This window comes from Aythya marila (assembly GCF_965140915.1).
Source record: "Aythya marila genome assembly, chromosome: 15".
In the NCBI taxonomy this organism is placed as follows: Eukaryota; Metazoa; Chordata; class Aves; order Anseriformes; family Anatidae; genus Aythya; species Aythya marila.
Window position 1 is genome coordinate 6,722,225 of NC_139056.1, and position 23,700 is coordinate 6,745,924.

Below are 23,700 nucleotides of genomic sequence, written 5' to 3' on the forward strand. Positions count from 1 at the left end.
GGAAGTGCGCTGGGACATAAATCCTGCTCCAGCAGGGCTGGGGCTCAGCGCTCCAAGGGCTCAGCGAGGCAGCCTGCTTTAAAGCAAAGGCTGCCTGCTGCTCTGCCTGCTTCCGTCCCCGTTTCATTTCCAGCACTCCTTGCAGCGTCCAGCTGATGCACAGGATTTACACTGCTCAGTTACCACGGGCAAGAGAGATGGGAATAGATGAGCAGAAGAGACGGCACGGCACGAAGATGGGCGCAGGGAGCCCAGGGCTTGGAAGGACAAACTTGGAAAGCCACACAGCAGGCTATGGTTCGGAATGTCCTTCTTGCAATGGGTTCCTGCAGCATCTTTAGGATTTAGAGTTGCCCCTGTCTTATTTCATGACATTTTTCAAGAATTTGCTTTCAAAACAGTTGGGTAGGTGAGCGGAGATGACACTGCTTTAGATGTCACACAAGGAACAGCCTGCGTACTGGCTGGAATTACAGATTTGCCATGGGACACCAGTACAAACGATAAAGCAGCAGAGCCCTGATTTAACCTTTGTCAAAGAATTCCTAATCTCCTCCAAGATTAGACTTTTGTTCTTCTTAACTGCCAGCCAGACAAACACCACCTAGACTGCAGGGGGGAAGCCAGGCCCACAAACACAAATTAATTACATCAGCTGTAATTCACACCTCTGCCTGCTTTTGAAGCAACCCGCTAAGTGCTTTTGCATAAGGGAGTTGGGGAAAAAACCAGCAGTGTATCAAACTGAAACACAGATTTCTGTAATATCCCCGTGGGTGATTTCACACAGATGCAGTTGTTTCAGTGCTGCTCTGTGTTTATCACCTCATCCAGTCCAAGAGGACCCCTCCAGGACCTGCCATGCCAGGAACACAATGGCCATAAAGCGAGCTCAGGCAATCACTTCACCAACCCGCAGTCCAGTCCCCTTTTCACACAGAGGATTGGGCAGAGGAACTTCGCAGCAGCTGCAGATGGACAGGGCAAGCCGTGCCAAAGGGATGCTGAAACATAACTAAGGAAGACACCATTCCTCAAGGGCTGCAAAATCCCGTATCAACATACGGGATTCATATCACAACATATCCCCTCCGCAAGCTGGGGGGAGAGGGGGGGGGCTTCCAAACAGTACCGCCATGCAAACAATTAACGAGAAGTGTTTTAGCTCAGGCAACCTTTGCAGCATGACCTTGAGCCAAGCAACGTGACGCTGCCTGCAAATCTCCGGAGAGAGAACTCGGCATCGCCGCCCTGACCAGCGGTGGCAGGCTGTGGGTAGGACAGCACCAGGGACCAGCGCTGTTCCCACCGGTTAGCACCCCAGAAATTTTTAAAGATTCAGTCAGTCCCATGCTGATGCTGCACAGCTTCCAAGGGAGAAAGACAAACCCATTTTCCTATAAAGGAAAAGAAATGGCAGAGTGGCTCCGTTTGCTCTGATAGGAGAACCCCATCACGTTTACAGCAACTGTGTCGAGGAGCAGGCTCAGATGTCCTGTATCTGATCTGGACCCCAAATCAACTGCAAAAGTGGCACCCAAAGGGATGCTCCAGTTATCTCCCCACCTCCTTCCTGCTCCTTCCCCTCCGCTGCTACAACCCAGACAACTAAAGATAGGAGAAGAACACGGGCAGCTTAATGATGGATGGGTGAAACCTTTCAATGTATCAGATTATCACTACCCGGAGGCTGATGAGGGAGATAGCGGCCCAAAGCTCATCCTGCTGGAATGGCATGTCAGCAATGCCAGTGGCTTTCTGCTTCCCCACCAGCCAGCGGGGTGGCAGGGGACAGGATGGGCGCACGACTCGGCCCTCCCGACTTCCCTACCTACCCCAGAGCCTGCAAAAATTTCCAGCCGTTTCTGCAGGTTGAGTATTCCTGACAGCTTCCTGACACACGCTGTACAAGAATTTCCAAACCAACTAGAAAATGAAAAAAAAAAAAAGAGAAAAACTCTCTGGACTAATTGCTTGAGATAAAACTACCACTTATCTCCCAAGCGATTACACCTGACCCTTTGGTGCACGGCAGTTCTCCTGTGAATAATAACATCAGCTATTTACCCAGGGTGGGATATTCATGAGGACCTGTAGGTGTGTCAAGACAAGGTCAGTAAGGAGAGGTTTTTTTTTTTTTGGCCAACAGATACAGCTTGGAAAAACAAGCAAGAAGCAAGCCTTCAGGCCCTCAGATTACACGCCTGGTCTGCAAGAGAAGCAACAAACTGCAAGTCAAACACAGGCTGAGAACAACTGCTCCAAGTCAAATATATTAATCAATTAGATAATTGGAGTGAAAAAAGCTGATCAGTGCCCCCAAAGCGGATGTTAGAGGTTATCAGGAAGAGATGTGGTAAAGCTACCAAAGACAGTTGTCCTCCACGAAATACGAAGGTTACGGAGTGGTGAAGTTTTAGGACACGTCAGCCAGTACCCGTCCTTCCTCGAATGCAGGATTTTTAGGAGCAGCTCCCAGGCCCTTCTTCAGGGGCACATTCTAGACCTCCACCAGGAAATGAGAGATGAAAGGCCCTAGATAGAGCTGGTGGTTTGTGCAAAACCAGACAAATTCACCTGCCAATAACTGGTTATTTCTGCCCTCTGACCAAAAAGCTCCCTGCATTGGGGCGTACATGTTGCATTTCACACATGGATCCTACAGCAGCAAGCCCGTGCAATGACAGCAATCACCTCCGTGCAGAACCTGCCTCTCAAACCCTGAGACCATCGCAGTTATAACAACACTACGACTACTACTGAAGGCCAAAATCTTTCTTTGCATAGACTGGAAAGAATCCCAGCAATTTCAATGACAGGAATCTCCCTGCCTGCCTGCAATCTCCTGCAGATTTTCGAAGCAGTTCCTCGACGCTGCCTAATTCCAGCTCAATATTCCGCACAAGCGAGTTATTTCAAACATTTTCAGCCCATGTTGTTGTGTGCCAAGGTAGAGTTGGGTGTGAAGAAAGGATTCATTTAGTTAACTCTGTTTTACTCAGCAAGTGGAACAAATTTCATCACCCCCTACAAGTCCATTATGTATTCTATTTATACCACAAACATTTGGTGCACAATTCAGGAACAGCAGGAACAGGTGATGTAATGCACTGTACAAACAACATTCTATTCATACAGTGGGAAAATAAAGTGCATTCTCTTGGTTTCTTTGATCACACTTAAAACAATCAGATTAGAAGTCACAGATAACCCAATACACACTGGAGATGAAAGGGCTCTGGAGAAATAAATCACCCAAAGTTAGATATTAAGCAAGATTTCTCTCTCAACAATCAACTTATCTGTGGATAGAGGAGGAATGACCATGTGGTTTCAAAATCCTGCCAGGCATTTTATTTATTTTTATAATACCATAAAGCTACTCCACCCACTTTTTCAGAATGAACGTTGCATTACACAACACATCAAAGAGACTTTATGGCCTAAATTAAGCAATAAAATAGTTGAGATTGTGCGTTATGCTGAAAATTGGCTGGCTTCTTGTGCCTGGTGAGACGGGAGGTGAACACCACATGTTTCCAGAGCACCTGAAGAAAGCTTGGGGCGGAATGGCCTGAGGTATCAAAGCGTGTGGCACTTGCATTTAACAAACCAACATCATGTCTGAGGCCTCCAGTGCTTGCTGGGACCCCCTCCTGCCCTGGAGACAGCATTAATGCACAGAAATCTGTCATAAGGCATGGGATGTGGGCACTGGCATGAAATGCTGCCACACCAATGGGATATGGCACCCTTCATGCTCATGGTTTTTAAGGACTGATTTGCAGAGAAATCTCTGTGTTGGAGGCTGGGGGCTGTAAGGATGTGGTTCACCTCACCTTCAGCAGCAAGAAAAGGATAATCCGTGGGAGACAGCAGTTGGTAGGGCTGCTGCTCCTGCACGCTGCGCTGCCAGCTCCTTGCCCAGCCCTGCCCGCCCGCTGGCTCCTCCGCTTCCCTGGCTGACACAGACAGGGGAGAAACGAGGGCTTGGGGCATCATGACAGGAGAAAGCTGGTGGCCACATCGCTTTGCAGCAAGGCTGAGTTTCCAGGAGCAGCTCTGGAGGTGCGAGGAATGACACCGTGCAACAACACGGGCAGCTTCTGCGTGCTGGCGTGTGCCAGTCCTGCCCCCACCGCTCTCTAACTAAAAACAAGGTTAAAAAAATAAATAATTTGGGCCCTATCATGCTTTTCTGTGGCCTGACTCATAAGCGTTTGATCTCCCAAGGCTGGCAAGAGGTGTTGGAGCCTGCCCCACGGAGCCCCCAGCCAAGCAGCAGCAGGGACGAGCCAGGCTTGAGCCGCTCCTCGCATCGGTCAATGCGGCCACTGTTGGGCGTGCTGACTCACCGCCTTCCCCGAGAGCTGTTCGACACCCGTCCTCTGTCAAACCAGCAAAAATAAAGCTTAAATCATTCTATGTTTGTGGAGAGTTAGCGTAGCAAAAAGAGGGTTTTTGTTTTAAGGTTTTGTTTTGAGGTGGTTCCTCAAGGTAAACTTTTTCAGGCGGCAGAATTCGGCCACATGCTTCTGTGGGAGACTCTCCAAGCGGCTCCTGCTTTTAATTCGTGCTCTAAAGACACAACGAGGACGATATTTAAACCTACAGACTGCATTTAAGGGAAACACACACACACGAAAAAATGTTCTGGAAACCCTCAGGTATGGGAGCAGAGCCATTCATGAGGCAGCCTGGCTTGGCACAGTGTCTCCCAGGGATTCAGACGGGAATGAGAGGGCTTTTAATTTCCAATTTTCGCCTCTCTTACGTGGGACTTGGAATCCCAGACCGGCTGTGTCAATCCACACCACATCTCACCCCACAGATCCCCAGAGCTGTGCCTGGCCTCAGCACAGCTCAGGTGTAGATGAGGAGGTGACAGCACCCAACCTGACACTTCTGTTACTGCTGCTGTAAAAAACAAAACCCACACGGAATGACAGCAAGGAAGTCCACAATAACATTTAAGTTCAATTAAGTAATAATTTTAATGTCCCATGAAGGACCGACAGCACCCTCCTTCAGCTGGAGAAGGACGAGGCCAGGGAGAGGTGAGGCTCCAGGCAGGCCTCAGAGGAACACCGACCCGGTTTGGCCCAGGGCAGCAGCACACCGGGCATAAAAACCCACTTCCCTTGTGGAGACCAGGCTAAGACACGCTTTTGGGCCTCAAAAACTCCCAGTTTGGCCTGCTCTAGCCTGCCTACCCACCCTACGTCCAGGCACCACCCCACATCAGTAACAATGGCGATTCTCTCTCTCTGTCAACTTCCTCCAAGGTGCCAAGTTTTAATTAACTGATTTTTCCACAGTATTTAGGAATGCCAGGAAGCTCCAGCCTATCTTCTGATCAACTGCATTTAAGCAGTTAATTACTATTCAGCCCTACTCTTCCTCAAGCTTCATGTGCTATGTCAGAATGAAGAGCTACCAGGACCCTGCCACGACGGCAGCTGTTTGATGCGTAAGCGTTTTAGGGAAGAACAAGTCAGTCTTCTGCACAAGCCATAAATACGGTATGTAAGGTTTCTAGATTCTTTGAAGGCCTCCAGAACTTTGTAGGAGACGGGGCTCGTTACGAACAGGTCACCTGATGCAATTAGGAGTTATGGTGGAGTCTCCAAACTTATCTCAATCAGACACTCTTGATTTCCTGTTTGCGGCATTGACAAACAAAAAGCTCTACATTACGGGTAATTACACTTCACAGAAGACAACAATTAAGAAGTAGCCAACTGCATTTTATAAGCCCGGGATAATCAAAAGCTTCCTCAAATATCTAGAGTCGCAATAAGCATTTAGAAACGGTAACTCCCAACAAATTGCAGGTAATTTAGAGTAATTTCCACAGATGACATATTCCCTATCTACGCTTAAAACCTTCAAACTCAGTTCTGAAAAATACTGCCCGAGTTCCTGGAATGTATCACTGCTGATTTCTAAAAATAGCCTACTGCCCATTCCCACCTCCGCTGGCTTTGGAGGCGAGATTCCTAACCTTTGGTTGCCATACTGCACGGAGAAACGCGCTCCCAGGAGCGGAGATTTTACATCGGCTATCAAAAAAAGATATGGGCGGATCCTCACGCAAATTGCAAATCGAAACAACAACAAAAATTCCGCTCCTGTTGCTGTTATTTGAAAATAGGCTCTATTTCAGTACCACATCATTTGAAATAAGCCTTGAAGTTTTTAAAGGAGCCGTCACCTGCTTTGTTTGTAACCCAATACAGCAGCTCCCACGCAGTCAACGCACAAGAACCATGATCAAACAACAAATTAAAGACCATTATACGAAGGAAAGAAAACATGCCTTTCTCATTTTTAAAGCTTAACCTTTTAGACGGGAGATTTAAAAGGACCCCTAGAGGAGCAGAGGCTGACATGGCTATCATCTAGCAAAGATGATTGTTACAGCATGGCCGTTTCATTTCTCACTTTCAGTGCAAGTTTTTTTTTTGGGGGAAAAGAACTCCTTTTCCTTGTTCACGTGGTGTGGGTTGCTGGAATTACCTCCAAGCAGAGCTCTCACAGTATTTCATGTCTCTTTCCAACGAAGGCTCCCTGTCTCCAGCTGCCAGTGCCATTACTGCAGTTGTGTAAGGAAATGCAGTTCTGCAGGGCTCAGGGCTGCACAGAAGCTGATGAAGTCCGTAAGACATGCATGTGACAGACAAGGATCTGCTTGGCAGTTATTTAAGAACTAAAATCACACAAGTGTTGGCTAGAAGGGACCTCTGGAGGACTTGAGTAGTCCAACCCCCTGCATGAACCAGGACTGCTGTCAACACCAGGTAAGGTGTCCAGGGCCAACGTACTCACTGAGAGCCTGCCTATTTTAAGAGATCTGGTGAGAGAAGTAAAATTATAATCAACTGTGGTGAGATACTGGAACTGCCTTTTCTGATCTTGCATCACAAGGACCAGTGGAAGAGCAAGGAGGGAGGATTAACGCAAGGAAAGCCAACAATATGCTTGAAAGAGAACGGGACGAGCTTCACCACGCTTCTCTCCAAGAAATGACACACACCTGGGTCGTCCACGTGGGAAGCTGGAGGCAGCAAGAACAGCAAAGAGCTATCAAGGCACTCCTCTGGGATTCAGAGGGCACTTGGATCTGAAACAGCTTCTGATAGCTCACGTGGCCAACAGGACTCCACCAAATCCGTGTGGCAATGTCCCCCCTTTCCTACCATGTCCCCCACTCCTCATGCCAGAGTGTTTTAGGGTCAGTTTACAGCTGACCCTAAAATGGGTGGAAAATTTGTTTTCAGACTATTTTAGCCACAATTATGTTGGCAACAATACAATTAGAAAGAGATCTCTCTACTGTACTCACAGACTGCTCTACTTGTCCTCCGTGCCCAGGGCTGAGTACGCTGATGGTCCAAATGCTGCTCACACTCAGCTATCGCTCAGGACTGAATGCAGTCCCATTTGAGAAGCTTGCTGGTTTTATTAACTTGCTAACTATACAAGTTAAGTGATTTCAATGTTTGCTCTTACAATCCTGATTTTACCTAATTGGCGTATCAATGTTTGGTATTTAATTTTAAAATGAAAACTACTTACAAATTTCAAGTTTTAAATGAAGCACATTTTTCTTCCCTTTTAATTGCTTGCTGTGGCTTGGCAACACCTTTGTGGACAATAGGTGTTCCTGCCACTACTGTCCCATCTGGAACAAGAGGTTTGGCTTCAGTCCCACCCTCTTTCCTCAGCTCAGGCTTCCAGGATGATTTCCAAAGCTGGGAAATGAGAGGATTATCCTACTCCATACCACCTGAGGCAATGCACTACACCCAAGTCCACAGCCCAAGATGGGCTACCTGGGAGGGTTTCTGGCAGCACCGGTGCCAAGCCACAGACAGCAATTAACAAGGAAAAAGGGTTGCTTGTAGCTTGACTGCCGGCGATGTGGTTGATGGCTCGACACAGAAGAACCAACACGGGGTGAGAAAGAGAGCAGTCCTTTCAGAGCTGACTCAGGGCATCACCATCAGGGACCAAAACTCAGATGACCTTGCTGAGTCTGAGCAACTGCTGACTCTCAAATGCATCTTACTTCTGGGGAGGCAAATTCAGCTGTAGGAGGCATCTACCCTTCTGAGCACGTGGAAGACCTGCGGGAAAGCAAGGCCAGCATCTCCCCTGTACAAGTGATGGAATATCAGCTCACCCACTGCAGCTCCAACGAGCCACGTCACCCGGCCTGGGAGTGCCAAACACAAGGCAACGATATTTGTGAGGGATAGCAGGCTCCCCTGGACAGGAGCTCAAGCACTGCATCAAGGAAGGAAAATATATCAAGATGGGGCCAGCTGGCTTCTCTGCCAAGACTGCTGCAGGATTGGAAAAGCCTCCTTGAGCTCCTGACTACAACTGCAGATGTGGGCAGCAAGACTTAGCAGGAACAGGGCTGGAACAAGCCCTGCTGCTCCTGCAGTTCCTGCCTTCCTCTGATCTGCTCACAAGAAGCGTGATGGAGCAGCGGAGCTCGACCCAGCGCTGTCCAGACCAGAGAGGCAGCTTGTGATGGTGGTCCCAGGAGACCCTGCCGCTCCTAGCCCTGCTTCACTGGCCACGAGCACAGTGAAAGCTGCCCCATGCCTCTCGCTGGAGGAGAAACGCACCCCAGGCCTGACGAAACCACCAGGCGTTGCTCTGCGGTGACACCCAGTGCAGTTTAGGGTGATCTCAGGCACGCTGCCCTCCCCGGCCACGTGAGCAGGAGCCCTGCCCTGCACGGCTGCTTATCTGGGCCGGTGAGCTGGGCAGAGTGCTATGTTAGCACAAAAACAACCACCCCGAATGATTTTCAGCCACTTCGGCGCAGCGCTTTTCCAGCTGCCTGGCAAGCAGAGGAAGAGAAGCATTTGGAAAAGGCCTCTTGTATACCAGGGGGCTGAAAGTAAGACCAAGCTGTGCCCAGCTGGGCAGGTAGCACCAGCACCTGCAAGGCCATGCCAAGACAAGCACCGTGCCCTCCTCCACTCCTCGCACGGGTTCAGAAGGAAGCTGCCGGCCTGCTGCATCCTAGAGAGCACACAAAGCAACCCACAGACAGCAAATCTGCATGAAACAGTTATTAAAATGGTGCGAACCACGGCACCCTGCCTGTCCTAGTGGCAGCCACTGCTATGACTGGTTCGACCTCACCAGCTTCAGCTTTAAAGGCAGAAAGCCCGGCAGAGACAAAGGTGTGCTGGGTTTACCTTTGAAGGGATTTAGATCTGGAGCGCGCAACACCAACAAACTGCTGAGCCAGGCATTTACTCAGGTGCATAAACAGCACAGACGGCGAACGCCAGGCTTGCAGGAAATCTTCTCCAATGCTTAAGAATAAATTCAACTTGTTTTTAAATAATTACGGATGAATCATTCTAAAAAACTTCCTACATTTTATCTTCAGTTGCTGACACTGCTCATGCAGCTGTTTTCTTTTGTTTGTTTGTTTTGTTGTTTTGTTTTGCTTTTGCAATTACACATCTCTCTTTACTTGCACTCAGCAGAGTACTTCAGGCAGCAGAAAGCCCAGGTCCTAAACCACAGGCTCACATTTCCTTTTGGTGTTTGGGAATGACAGAACAGTTAACACAAAACCTAATTTATTTGAGGTGGGAGGGGGAAAGAGAGGCCACGAGTTAATTTCCCTTAGAAGCCGATGGTCCCCACCCAGAAACCTGCACACAAAAGAAGCCTACCTGCCTTTTAAACTGGTAGGTTAGGTCTGAGACCAGAGCTAAGGTTTGTCAACCATGACAAGCTAAGGCTTGTTTAACAGTCGACTGGAGGGTTGAAAAGTCTAATAAAACTAAAGGGCCTTCCATAACAAAGCTTCTGCCACTTAGGGAGAGCATTCACACCCTTCCAGTAGTTCTTTTTTCAAACACGCAAAGGTATTCGGAGTCTCTAAGTGAGCGAAGCCATCCTAAAACCCAGAAAATACCTCAAACCCTAAAGCTTCAGCCTGAAACGAAAGCTGCAAAACGAGCATTCAGGAACAAACTGCTAGCAGTGAGAGTAACTAACCACAGGAAGAGATAACAAAAATGCTGCATGACCTCCCATCACTTGGATGCCTTTCTAAAATAGACACTTCAGCCTGACCACAAGTGATTGTGCAAGAATCGCGCTGGGTGAAGCTGTATGACCTGTTATCTTGGGGATTACAAAAGGAAAGTTTTTTCCCATGCCCGTTTGGGAAGTTTCCTCTCTGCAGAAGGAGGCAAGCTCACGGATCAGCTTCAGCAGGCTCCTCTGGCCCCACCGGCCAGGACAGTGGGATGCTCTGCCAGGGGCTGGTTCCCCCAGCGGCCAGCACTCACACCGCCCCCAGGTCACATACTTTGCTGCATACGTCTCGAGGGGAAAACCACAATGCTATTTTACAACGTGACAAATCCTGCGCTCCAGCGACACATGCACACCCGTCTTTTGCTGCCTGTTTCCATCTCGTTTCAAGCCCATCTATTTTTTTTTTCCAGCACTGGCGCGCCTCGAAGAGGAGAGCGAGCCTTTTCAAAGTCCTTTTTCCCAAGGGAGGAAAACAAAGTCTCCCTGAACGTGCAGATGTTCAAAAGCACATTAAATGTAAATACTTCCACAACAAAGGAGGCAGCTTTTGCTTTTTCTTCTGCTGGCAGAGAGCAGGATCAAGCAACCACGGAATGAAGGGTGATGGTCTTAGTCCAGCGCTTGCAGATCAGCACAAGACACACTGCGCACACCTGAGCTTGCCAGCGCTCCCAACGCCTTTGTTTAGTGGCTTTGCTCAAGAAGAAACATTTTTCATTTCCTACGGAATAAATGTTATGACAGTCACATGGACTGAATTAAAAGTACAAAGACAAGCCTTCTTAGCAAAAGACCTTAAGTTTTTATTAAAAAATAAAAAAATTAAAAAAAAAACACACAAAAAAGAACCATGCCCTGTGGAAACCCAGTGCGGGTATGACCATAAGGAGAGCAAGAAGGTTCCCAGGTCAGGTTTTACAATCTTTTGAAGCAGGAATGAAGCCTATGTCCGAAGGAGACATTTCATGATGCAGCCTGTACAGAGCTTCCTTTTCTTCACGCTGCCGCAAATGTTACAGTGCAAGATCTTGATGTCTCTGCTCGGGCACTCTTATTTATACACAATCAAGCCCTTGTGCAGGAGATCAAGGCTGTATTTCATTGATTTGACACGATAGTTAACCTGTGAACTTTGCTCCTGCTAATAGAATAATTTCTATTTGTTGATTCCTCTTTTGGGATCCTGGAGGGCAGCAGTCGCTTCGGCCCCGCATTCATTTGCATGTCTGGTGCCAAACAGTTCCAAGGCTTTTACGTGTGCCTTTTTTTGTGTGAGGCACATCCGAGATAAAGGCAATCAAAGCCGGCAGCTACAGCAGGAGAGCGGGTTGCTGTGCCTCTCATCTCAGATCCTACCTGCCAGTTCCCAGGAACCCTTCTGAGGCGCTGCTGCTCCTGGCTCCGAGTTGTGCCTCTCCTATGAAAGCCCGGAGAGGTCCTCAGCTATCAGATGACCGATGCCACATGAATGCACGCGCGGGCCCCAGCTCCCAAAGCAACGCCTGGCCCAGGCTAGGAGCAGCGGCAGAACAAGGAAGCCACTCTTCCAGATAAACCTCGCCCAGTCTGAAAAGCTGATTGCCAGCCAAGAAAAAGACCAAAATTTACGATTCAAAAGGGTAAATCTGTTGAATGCTAAAGGCATGGTTAGCTCCAGTAGAGCTAAGACACTCTAAATGTGGCCTGCTGAAAAAAAAACACAAACAATTCCATCCCCTCTCACCTACTGCTCTCCTTCCCCCAGCGCTAGCAGTCATCTGAACACACCATGAGACAGAATGACAGGGTACTATACCCACAGAAACAAACAAATGACAAGAACAACAAAAAATCAGAAAATGGAGAGAGGGAGAGGTCTGAGACTCCCTCGGTCTGCGATGGGAGAGGGAAGATGTGGGGATAGGGGGTAGAAGGAAGAATAAAACCCAGCAGCTCCTGGTCATTAGCTCTGGAGTTAAGCCCAGGGACCAATACGAGGTCCCAGTGCTGACCATCTATCTCAGCAGGGTATTTCAAAGAGTTTTTTTCCTGCCTCTGCCTGCTTTTGATCAAAAGAAGTCGAACATATTCTAACAGCTGGTACTTTAAGGGTGAGCTGTATTTTGGGGGCCTTGGCACCAAACAACTCCAGATCTTACCAGAAAATCTTACTCCAGAATCTTCAGAGTAAAGATCCAATCTCCACGTGGGTTTTACAGAATTTGGATACCCTGATTTAAAACCACAGTGGTTCTACTTAGATTCCTCACTGCCTTACAACAGAGAAGAACCAGGACAGCGAGTGACCACAGCTTTGCTTTTCCACACCAGCGTGACCTGCTACAATCTAATTCCCAAGCACAACTCCCAGAAAAGCAGCTCGCTGTGTTGCAAAGTGAAGGGGAATGAGAAGATCTTTGCACCCAGCAGGGTCGGTCCCTACCGAGGTGCCCAGAGGCCGAGCAGGGAATCCAGAAGGGGCCGCATTGCCCTCCAACCAGCTCAGCAGCCCCCCAGCTTACAGGAGCACTTTGCCCCGCACAGTGCCCAGTAACAAAGTCCAGGGACCAGATCACAGGAGGCATATGGTGCTTTTGGCAGCTACGTTTTCTCTAGAACTTAAAACGTTTTAAAATGCCATGAAACTGGCTGCACATGACTCCATCATCAAATTTCACTTGAAACAGGCAGCAGAAAGATCCCTCCGTGTGCCGACTGAGGCACTGGGAACATCTCCTGGAGTGGCTGGAGCCCGAGCCCCACGCACACTGCGGAAAACAGCGAGCCTCGTGACAAACCCCTCGCCCCAGAGCAGCTCCCCACCATGGGACAGGGCGTCTGCAGGATGCTGGTCCCGTTTGGAGAGGCCAATGCTACAAAGCTGCGCTTCCAAGCGGAGCGGGCAGCACTCAGCAAATTACTGGCACCGGGATCGACGGCGCCAGACTCGTTTTGTATCTGAGAGCTCAAAAGCGTAGCGCTCCTCCGGTGCTGTCCGGCTTCTAAATTGCCGCCACTAAATAAACAACAGAGTTATGACAGGCCTCTGTCACGGAAGGGACTGAGAATGAGCCACTGCTGACACACGGCCTCACCCATGCGGAAACGGCCCCGAAACAGCCCCAAAAAGGCCCCAAAACGCGGGCACTGCTGCGGCCCAGCCCAGCAAACGCCTCCCAGCCTGCAAGCACTGCCGCTGCCGGGGCTCTCCCCAAGTGTCACATCTTTTCAGGAAGATGCTCGGAATTACATTCACCAGCAATTTGACTTTTTAATCATTTCAATTACTGTGACTAAAACCCTTCAATCGGAACAAAACAGGGAAAAATCACCCCTCTCCTTCTGAAGCAGTCTGTCTAGCTTAACGGACCATGCCAAATCGTGGAGGTTCTTGCTTTTGTGGTCTTCACGTATTTCATTTAATGCAGATAATTAACCTCAGTTTCTAATTTCAAATCCTCCACGTGAGGAAGTGAAGTGACTGGATACATTCACTGACAGACGGAAAATTAAAATACTGCTACAGCTTCTCCAGGAGGCTCAGAAGGCAGGGCCTTGCAGAAGATCTTTCTTCTTTTACTTGGCCGATTAACTGTAATTTGCTTAATGGATTTGAGGATGAGCCTAATAATCCAATGATATTTCCAGGAACTGATTTAGGATATGAGCACCCCTGTTCTGAGACATCAAGCAGCAATTTTCCACACTACACACACAGTCACTTCCGAAACCAGATTTCTCTGCTGATTCTAATAAAACGAGGCTGATGTTTTATTTTAAATACCAGGGAACCGCACGACTGGCCTTGTGCTGGGCAGCCACCGGGCCATAACCCCTGGGAGCACTTTCTGAAGTGCCAAACACGCAGGGGTGGACGTGCCGGCAGCGTGCTCCAGCAGGCAGCTGCTGAAGGCAGCAGGCAGGGAGCGGAGTGCTCCTTGCTTGGCTCTTGGCAAGGTGCGCTCAGCTGGACAGGAACCGAAGCAAAACTGCAGAAACAAAAGGTTAAATGCCAGCAAGAATATTGCTACTGCAAATAGCTCCTAGGGCAGAGGGGTGGGCTGGTGCTGCACACCCAGGGATGGCAGTGGATGGAGCATCAGCAGGAACGTGGTATTTCCATCTTCCAGCTCCGCAGCACAACGAGGGAAAGCCGCAGCTCCAGCGGCCCCACACACTTGACTTTCCATCCTGCACACAGCGAGCTGGCCCCGGCTCGGGTATTCAAGAATTTTGGACATCCGTGGGGATGCCCATAGCCCCACCCTACCCTGAGGCCAGCGTGTGTCCCTCAGCACTCCCACCTCTTCTGCAGTCCTTTTCCCACCAAGCAAGCCTGGCCTAACAGGATTTCACAGTCTGTTCTGATTGTTAATAAATCCAGGATTATTAAAGAAAGGACTATAAATCCAGGACTATTACAGAGAACAGATCCAAGAGGCAGTCATTTTTAAAATGTCCAATAGTAACTAATTATTCAAGGGATTAGTCCATTATGGAGACAACAAAGGAACTCTTAAAACATAAAGCCAAGTTAAAGTTGAACTGCAGATCAAAACCAAGGTGCCCCACGTGGCCCACCTCCTGGGCACACTTCTCAGTTCTGGGATTGATTCATTTCTCATTCAGCTTTTTCGTACCCAATTCCTTCTGGACGGAGCAGAGCTTGAACCAGCCCGAGTTCCAACCTCATCCTCAAACTACAGCACTTCATGATTTGTGTCCTCATTGTAAGTACACATGAAAAGAGGAAAAAAAAATCTTTAAAAGAATTAAACTGCTTATAGAAGTTTGCTGCCTACAGTCTCTTGTGATTTCTGATCTCAGAGTTGGGTAGCAGGGGCTCTGGAGGCCTTTGGCTCAGCGGACAACCATTATCAGCGCTAGACCACGTGGGCCCTGTGCTGTCTAACTGAGCCATGATGCTCTCAAGGGTCGGAGATGCCCCCACCTCTGGCAACCTGTTTCTGGGCTTTGCCATGCTCCTCATGATGGTTTTTGTTCCTGATGTCCGACCTGATCTTCCCTGGTTGCAATCCATGCCTGCTACTGCTGCTGCTTCTATCATTTCCGACTACCAGGGAGAATTTGGCTCCCTGATATTTATAACCGCTGTAAACTGCTATTAAATCATCCCAGAGTACTCACACCTAGGCAGCTCTCTTCAGCCCTCCTTGTTGGCTCTACACCTCAGGAGCTCTCTGCTGGTTCCTCTCTTGTTTCTCAAAACCCATCTTTGATCTGTGGGATCCAACACTGGACCCAGTATACCCTGTAAGGCCTCACCAGCACCAGAAGGAGGGGGGGTAGCTCCCATTGATCCTCCACTGAGGTAGCCCTGAACCCCTTGGTGGTGGCCATCTGTGAACACCAGGATAACCAAACCAGTCCCAAAGTGGTTCAGTATGATCACGGTAACTTCATCCTTTTAAAAGAAAAGATTTCTAACCCAAATAAAACTCAAGCACAAAATAAGGTAGCTGGAGGAGGGGTGAAAGTGCTATTAATTTAATAGAAGAGTGCTAAAAGCTAAACTGTCCTTGCAAAGAAGCCAACCTACTGATCCATAGCCAAACAACAAATGCACCACTTCTTCATCTTGATTTGTGTAGAGGCGAAGCTATGGGCACAAAAGGTATTCTCCTTCAAATAAAATCCATTTTAAAACTTGGCAAACGCCAGTACAAATACTTTACACTGTTAATGTAAGCATTTCCATGCCGAAATTTCATCAGCTTAACAATGTCTTTAAAAAAGCTGGCGTAACTTCTGTGCAAAAACACAATCCATCTCTGTCTCGTGTATCTTCCAGCTCTCTCAGTCACAAAGTCACCGCTCACTGCCACTAGCATCAGACCCTGCCATCCCTGGTAGAATCGGTAACTTCTCTCAAGAACGATGCAGAACCAAAACTATTCTTTCTACGACTTATTTGCTTTTCCATTTGGAAGTAGCCGCTGCTTTGCACATTGCTGTGGGCTGTAACAATTACAAGTTGTGTTACAGGCCCAGCAGTTTTAATCCAAACCAAAACACTAGCTAGGATTTCAGGTTGCACCAAATTACTGCCAGAGAGGCAGGGTCAAAACTGGAAAAAAAATAAATAAAAAAAAGTTGAGGAAATGTTAACGTAAAATATTTAAACATTCAACTTAACGTTAAAATTATTTGAAATGTCATGCAAATACTGCTCCTGCCATCACCCCTTGACTCCCACAGACCCAGCACAACCGAAGGAGCACCAGTGCCCCAAGGATGCAGCCATGCACCCGCAGCTTCAAGTCCTGAAGAAAAGAGGTGTAGAAGAAAAGAGGTGGCTTCCCTGGTAGGCTTGTCCCAAGCCACTGAAACTTAAATATGTTAAAAAACAGACACTCCTATCAATGTTTCCCAGGCTTGTCTTGTGCCCTGGCACAGAAAGGGCCCAGGCCCCGTGCTGTCACACTCACAGCTTTATTCAGCCAACCCCAAACTCTTCTTTCTGCCATCCTATATAGGTGTAATCTTTGCCAGCAGCTTTTTTCCAAGCAAACGGCCTCTCCTGGCGCCCCAGTAGCCTCGCTCAGAGGCACGTGTGCTGCTTCTGCCATTAAAAGCTGCGCCAGCAGGGCGCTAACGTGCACCTGAACTCGCCTGGACACAGACTTTTGCACCTCCAGTGTTCCACTCACTCGGCACAATTAGCACCAATTCCTTTTGAGTCAGAAGCGTGCAATTTAATGTTTAATTACGAATGAAGCAGCGAACCTCAAAATCAGGTCTGCCAGCTAAATTTCAGCTTCCTCCCGAGGCAGGCCAAACTCATGACCGTCGGCCTGTTTCGCACCCGAAGCAGCAGGGCTCCCACACCTCCCCTCAATCAGGCTCCGCTGCTGCTCTCGCACAGCCCCGCATTACTCACCAGGGTTAAGGCAAGTCTCAGGCTAGAGGCTGTCAGATCCCGCTAGAGCCTCCCTCAGCTGCTTAACTCACTCTCTGCGTGCCCCGTTACGAAGCACAGGCTGTCGGAGAGACAGTTCTGTCGGAAGAACCAAAACAAGGGGCAGAACCAACCCAAATCTGCAGCCTGGCTGTCCGAAGAAGGCAGAGCTACTCACACGTAACACCGTGAAAAGAAAGCAAAGGCAACCTCTGCGAGCGCTGCTCCCCACAGAGCTTTGGGACTGCAGGTTTCAGAAGCAGGAGTGGAAACCCTTCTGATGTAAAGCTAAAGAGAGGACGGAAGAAACCCATGCAGACAAAAGATGCAGCTGTGATGTGCCAGTTTGGCCACCATGTGCCAAATTCCCAGATTTTTAGGCTGTGTATATTTCACTGGAGTGCTTGAAAACCAGCCTGCAGGGCAGTTTTGAGGCACGGGTTTAATTTTTGCTCCTCGTATCTGAAAAACCCAGTCCCAGTGTGTCAGAAGAAGGTTAATGAAAGATTTAGCCGCGCTCACAACCATGTTAGTGTTGGTTTCGGAAGCTGTGAGTTAATGCCCAAGATCTTCGGGGGTTACCCTCTTTGAAGTTCACTGATCCATAACCAATGCCCAATTAATTTGCAGGAGCCTAACTATAATGACTATTGGCCTTTTCCTACGCGTACAAAAACACAGTGGGTAACAGTGATGCTTTTCGCTTCGGGATATTCTCCCAGACATGCACGCTCGCACACCTTCCAAACACCCAACGCCGGCAGCGCGGTGTTGCCTGCACTTTGAGCAGCTTTCACTCGCACGAGCACACAAGCACCGCCTTAAGATTTATGAACTTTCTGCTGCAAAAAGTTTGGAGCTGTTTCAAGATGCTCATTTGCTAACAGAGAAACGCTTCTATTGCATTTGGTCAGATTCCTCTTTATTTAGTTTCTGTAGAAGCCGAGGAAGAGAAGTTAAATCTTGGGAAGATTAAATAGGCCTTCAGATATAATGCGAAACAGCTTATTTCAACATTCCCTCAAGAACAGAAATGAGAAATTCTTCCACACACATGCACAAAAACTGTGGAAATTCTCAAAATAAATTGGGACGCTGCCTTTCAAATGGTGTGTGCAGCTATCGCTTCTTGCTGCAAGCAGCTCCACCAGCTTCCAACGCACTTACTCACACAATAAAGTAAATAAAAACGCTTGCAGGATAAAGACGCTCCTGGTTAAAAAAGTCTGTTTCAGGCAGCTATTTCTATACAACATTCAGGAAGCAAGTTATTTCAACCACAGGGTCTAGCACAAAGATGAACAATCAACTCCTAAATTAGTATCTCAGCAGAGTTTTAGAAAAAAAAAAATGCATCGACTACACCGTTCAGCAGCACCTTGCACGGTGACGCTCTGGACACTTCTGCAGGTGACTTACCAGCATTTAAAAAAAACAATCACTTATTTTCAGGTACTGACTCCAGGCTCAGAAATGACTCCTGCTCTGGTGAGAACAGTAAACACCTCCATGCCTCCTTACCCAACAGGTCAACGGAGTGTCTGTAGCCACAATGACAGGCTGTTGGACACAACAAATTAATAGCAATATATTTTTTCTGACCTCCATCCCCTAGGTAAAGGTTTATTTCACGTTGTTCAATCTGGTACGAAAATGCCCAAGACTGAGGAACTCCACTCCAAAATACTTCTATTCCATACCACATTTGTTAACCATTTTAAAATCTGGTATAGATATATTCAGGTAATGGGCAAACTGCGTTTTCTTCCTGAAGTTTGACCTGAGAAGTCCAGTATTCCAGGTAGGTTTTTGCTACCCACTCTAGAACACAAACTAAACACAACTCAGGTCAGTTATTTTCAATCTTAAAGCCATTATCACCTAAATAAAAAGATACTTAAATTGTGGGCTTTTCTAATCCTTCACTTAGGGTAAGTACCCAATCGCTCGTTGAAAACCCACTTTAACAAACATTCAGGGTTTTTATTAACTCCCCAGGAAAGTCCCAGGACCCTGGGATTTTGTTTTTCAGACTCCTGATTAAAACAGCAGGAGTTCACATGAATTCCCATTTTTTTCCCCGGAGTTTCACATGCAACATCCCCTCCTCAAAATCTGTAAGAAAACAGGAATCAAAATGAAAACATTTCACCATCTGAAACGCGCTGAGACCTTGCACAGGGCGGGATGCATTTCCAGCTGCCAGCCTAAAGGGACGGCTGAGGGAGATTAAACACAGAAATGCTTTTCATAAGACAGGCGGCTTTGAAGAGGACACTTCAGCTCCTTCATTTCGTAATCTTCACAAAGTGACAGATTTTAGCCTAAGCAGGTCTTAGAACAAGGAGATTTTATTTAAAAAAAAAGTAGGAATGTGTTCTAGCTGCGTTCTGTTGATTCAGCAAGGGTTAGACACACACACACACTTATTGATCCCAGAGAACTCCCCGCTAAGTTAATTGTCTGGAATTTTTACTGAGCTCTCAGCAAGTTTCAAAATCCGTGTTGGCTGGAAGTGGGTGGGGGACCCAGCAAAAAAACACAGACTGCAGAACTGTGCAACTCCTCCAGAAAAACAAAACAAAACAAAAAAGCAATTATTTGGAGGGGAAAAAGCAATTATAAGAGGGGAAAAGCTGCAACATGGAACGATTTTAACTGGATTTGGCAACTCCTACTTTGATGCTGTTAGAATTTGCTATCAGAGATCTCGTGTGCAAAGCTGCACCATTTTCAGGGAGCATTACAGACCCTATTTGACCCACAGAAATGTTACAAACACTAGGTTATTTCCTGCAAGCTTCCTGCAGCCTCTTGTTGTGGCTCATCACAATTTCCTTGTATATTTACAAGAAGTTTTACCACAAGCTTCACTTGTCTGCACTCCTGCAACTGAACACCGACCTTGTGCCGCTGCAGGCTAACAGCCAACCTGAAACTGCAGCTCCCTCTACTCCCTCAGCGTGCACAGGGACTGCCCACAGCTCCCACCTACACCCAGACCACGTTCAGGAGCACTTTCTTGCAGCGAGGAACATGCTGCAGAGGTGATTCAGGGAGATTGGCCAGACACGACCCAAGACACCCTTAAAATAACTTGCATTGCATTCAAATACAGCCACATTCCAGCGCAACATCCATGTGATGCCATCCCATACCCGTGCTGATGCTCAGCCAGCCCCAAGCACTCCCAAACAAACGTCCTCCCTTTCTCAGCGCCTCCAAACTCACAGCAGCTCCCTCAGGGCAGCCTGGAGGCAGCACAGAGCACATACCTGAACTCCCTCCCCTCGCTGTACCGCCGTGTGGAGCTGGCACGTTGGGTGGCCGTCTCCAAAAGCAGCTTCTGGGTGAGCCTGCTCGAGGGGGCAGAGTCCCTGCTGGCCTCAGGCTCGGCGTCTTGGTCACATTTCCACTCCTCATCCTCATTCAGAGTAGGCAGATAACCAGGTAGCCCCTTACCTGTCCCAGACCCTGAGCTCGGATCGCTGTAAATTTTTGGACTTTCCCCACCTGTCCTTGTGTATTCCAAATAAATATCCGACTTAAGGAACAAAGGGTAGGTATTGTCTTCTATCATGCACTGAATCTCAGTTTGGGCCTGGTCAAACATGTCAGGGTCAATCTGTAGTTTCACGACACAGTCTTTAATGAAACTTTTTGTGGCTGGTTTGATCTGCCGGGACACAATGCCATTGTTGTCGAGAATGTATTTTTTGTAAATGGCTTTTGCCAGTTTGAGTCTTTTTTCCTCATTGGACACGCATGGCTCCAGCTTCCTGAAGCCACTGCAGGCAAACCAGAAGTCCAGCAGATCCGCACAGTCCTCCTGTTTCAGGAAAGTCCTGAAGAGGTTGATACCATCTTGATCATCGAGCAAGGAGTGCAGCGACTCAGCCCACTTCAGGTAGGGTGGAGTTGGCGAAGCACTCCCCTCGGGCTCATATCCCAAATCCAAATCAGAGCGCCTCGGCGTTGCGGTGGACGTCTCATTTCTAACAACATCACTTTTGCTAGAGTAAAAACCGTGGCTAACTGGCCTTGGATCTGTGGACACGAGTTCACCCTCCTCACCAGGAACCGGCGGCCTTGGAGCATCTTCAGTGAAGCTTCCTCCAAGGTCCAGAGGGAAGCCTTTCCCCTGGATATTCATTTTTCTGGCGTTTGCTCACACAGGAACAAAGGAGGAAGAGCTGAGACCTCAGATCACCAATATCTGTAGTTCCACTGTGAACGAGTTTGTTCTGCTGAAACAGATGAGAAAGAAATATGTTAAGCACTGCAAACAAACACTCTAAGATTACAAGCTGCTGATACTGCTCTGCTCTGCATGATTACTGTACCGAATCCCCCTTCTCATCAGAATCAATGACAAAGCTCTCAGCAATTTCAGGGATCAGGATGAAACAGGTACTCTCTTCCTTCCTCCAAAAATGACAGAATATTCCAAAACTGTATCCAGCATCTGCCCCAACTGATAGCACTGGTGCTACAGTAACAGCCGCCAGTTTCACATTATAGGTGTTTCCTCAGGACCTGGGATCTGGCATTCACTGTGTCCAAGAGATTTACACTCAGGTGCCAAGCGGTAACGGCCCACAGGACAGGCACACGGCAGCTTCTGCACTGGGATCAACTTCTCTGCAAAGCCCACCTGGACAGCACGTGTCCCAAGGCACATCAAGGCAGTGTGTTTTTACCTGGATACCGGCCTAGGAAATTCTCATCCCTAAACAGGATTTTACATTAAGGCTGGTGAAAAATATCCTGAAAGAATACCCAGTATGTACCAAAGCTGAGATCACACCTTAACCAAACACAGGTGGCTTTTGTACACCCCAGTGGCATACCACCGCGACATTCCTCTTTGCGTTGGAGAAACGCACTGCATCGCCTCATCTCGCTGCAGGGGAATCCAAACGCATCACTGACCCCAATATTTTGGGCATGCGAACAACATTCTTGCTTCCAATGGGCATGTCAGTACAGGACTTCAGGTCTGGCACCGTTTTTCATAGACAGAGGCCATTTAGCAAAGGTTCATTTAAGCTAACAGCAGTGCACGCTGTGAGCCTGGGAAAATTTCAGGTCATCAAAGGAGGAGAGAATCACCCGAAGACGGCAATCGGATCGCACACAGCGTTTTAAGAACAGGGCTGTGAGGCAACATGGAGGATGGGAGGTGTGGGGGGAGAAGGACAGACCCCGGGCCGCTGCCTTCACTCCTAGACAAGGTAAGAGGCGTTTCAGACCAGCTGCACCAGGTGATCTCTGAAGGCCCGTCCCGACGGAGCCGCTCTGTTCCTGAAAGTAGCCAAAGTCTTGTTTCACAGAGCACCACCCGCCCGAAGGCCCTGCAACCCCTGCAGCCCCAGCCGCCTGCCAAACCGCTCCTCGCGCTGGATCAACTCCACCGCACACGAAAACAGCGCAGGGAACACGCACCCCAGCGCAGCCCGCCTCCCCGCGCTCGCCGCGCCCAGATGAACACATCTTTTGGATGCTCTGCCTTTATTTTTTTTTTCCCCTCCCTCTGTCCCTCTGAACCCAAAGCCACCCAAAGCTCCAGGTCCTCCCTCCCCACCGACCCGCGAGCCGCGAGCACCCCCGGCAAGGGGCGAGGGGAGCCGCGAGGCCCGGAGGCCTCGTGCCCAACCTGCGCCCACCACAGCGGGCACCGGAGCCCCCCGGGGCTGCCCCAGCGTGGCCCCGAGCCGCCGGTACCGGGCAGCTCCCGGGCTCGGGTCCCCCCCCCTCAGCTCGTGGCGACCGCACGGAGCCGCCGCCGCCTCCCGGCCCGCTGCGAGTTGCCCCGCACGCCGCCGAGGGCTCCCCGGGAAGCCGCTCGCAGCCCGGGCGCTGTCACGGCCCCCAGCAGCACCGGGGGGGGGGGGGGGGGCGAGAGCCGAGGAAAGGAGGAGAAGGGAGGGAGGCACGAAGCGCCCCCGCCGGACCCACCGCCCCCGCGGCCCGGCCCGGCCCGGCAAGGGCCGCCCCGGGCGCCCGCCCCCCGCTCTGAGGGCGGCCTAGCCCCGGCTCGGCGGCTCCCGGCGCGGCCCCGCTCCTCCCGCACGGCGGCGGCGGCCTCCGGCGCGGCCTCGGCGCAGGGCCTGGGCTCGGGGCCGCCTCCCCGCCCGCTCACTCACCCGCACGGTGCGGCGGCGGCAGCGGCGGCGGCGGCGGCGGCGCGGGGCCCGGCCCATGCGGCTTCAGCAGCAGCGGCGGCGGCGGCTTCGGCAGCGGCCCGGAGCGGCGGGGGGAGGAGGCGGCGGCGCCCGGGACGAGGAAGCGGAGGCGGCGGCGGCACAAAGCGGGCGGCCCGGGACGCCCATGGCCGCGGCCGCTGGCTCTGGCGGCGACACGGCGAGCAGCCAGCCCCGCACCGCTCCGCTCCGCCTGCGCCGCTGCCTCGCAGCGCCGGGGAGAGAGCGGCTCAGCCGCGCCCCCCGCGCCCCCGCCCGGTACTGCGGGCCCGGCCGCGGGGGAGGAGCGGCCCCGGCCCGGCCCCGAGCCCCCGCAGCCTCCCCGGGGCCTCCTCTCGGGGTGCCGGTGCCCGGCCCGGCAGGGCTCGGGGGCTGCCGGGGCTCGCCCGGCCCGGGGAGGCGGCCCCGGGGATGGCGGGGGCCCTGTGGAGACCCCAGCACAGCCCCGGAGCCGCTGCTTTGTTCGACACCTGAGCAGCCCGAGGTGGGAGCGCAGTGTGCAGTTGCCTCCCTCTC

The 23,700-nt window shown here is 50.0% G+C and overlaps 1 protein-coding gene across 6 annotated transcripts in view; it reads right to left on the bottom strand.

Annotated features, from left to right (window-relative positions):
* The window catches only part of AXIN1 (axin 1), a 79,175-nt gene extending 55,800 nt beyond the window's left edge, over nucleotides 1-23,375 (bottom strand). For 2 of the 6 annotated variants that reach the window (XM_082772241.1, XM_082772236.1), the window contains exons 1-2: nucleotides 23,128-23,375; nucleotides 20,257-21,228 (exon numbers count right to left, since the gene is read on the bottom strand). In XM_082772241.1, the coding sequence (XP_082628367.1) occupies nucleotides 20,257-21,134 (878 nt within the window). In that variant the 5' untranslated portion in view covers nucleotides 21,135-21,228; nucleotides 23,128-23,375. The other 4 variants (XM_082772238.1, XM_082772237.1, XM_082772240.1 and 1 more) reach the window with 4 other exon arrangements.
* Between the last annotated feature and the right edge of the window lie 325 nt (nucleotides 23,376-23,700).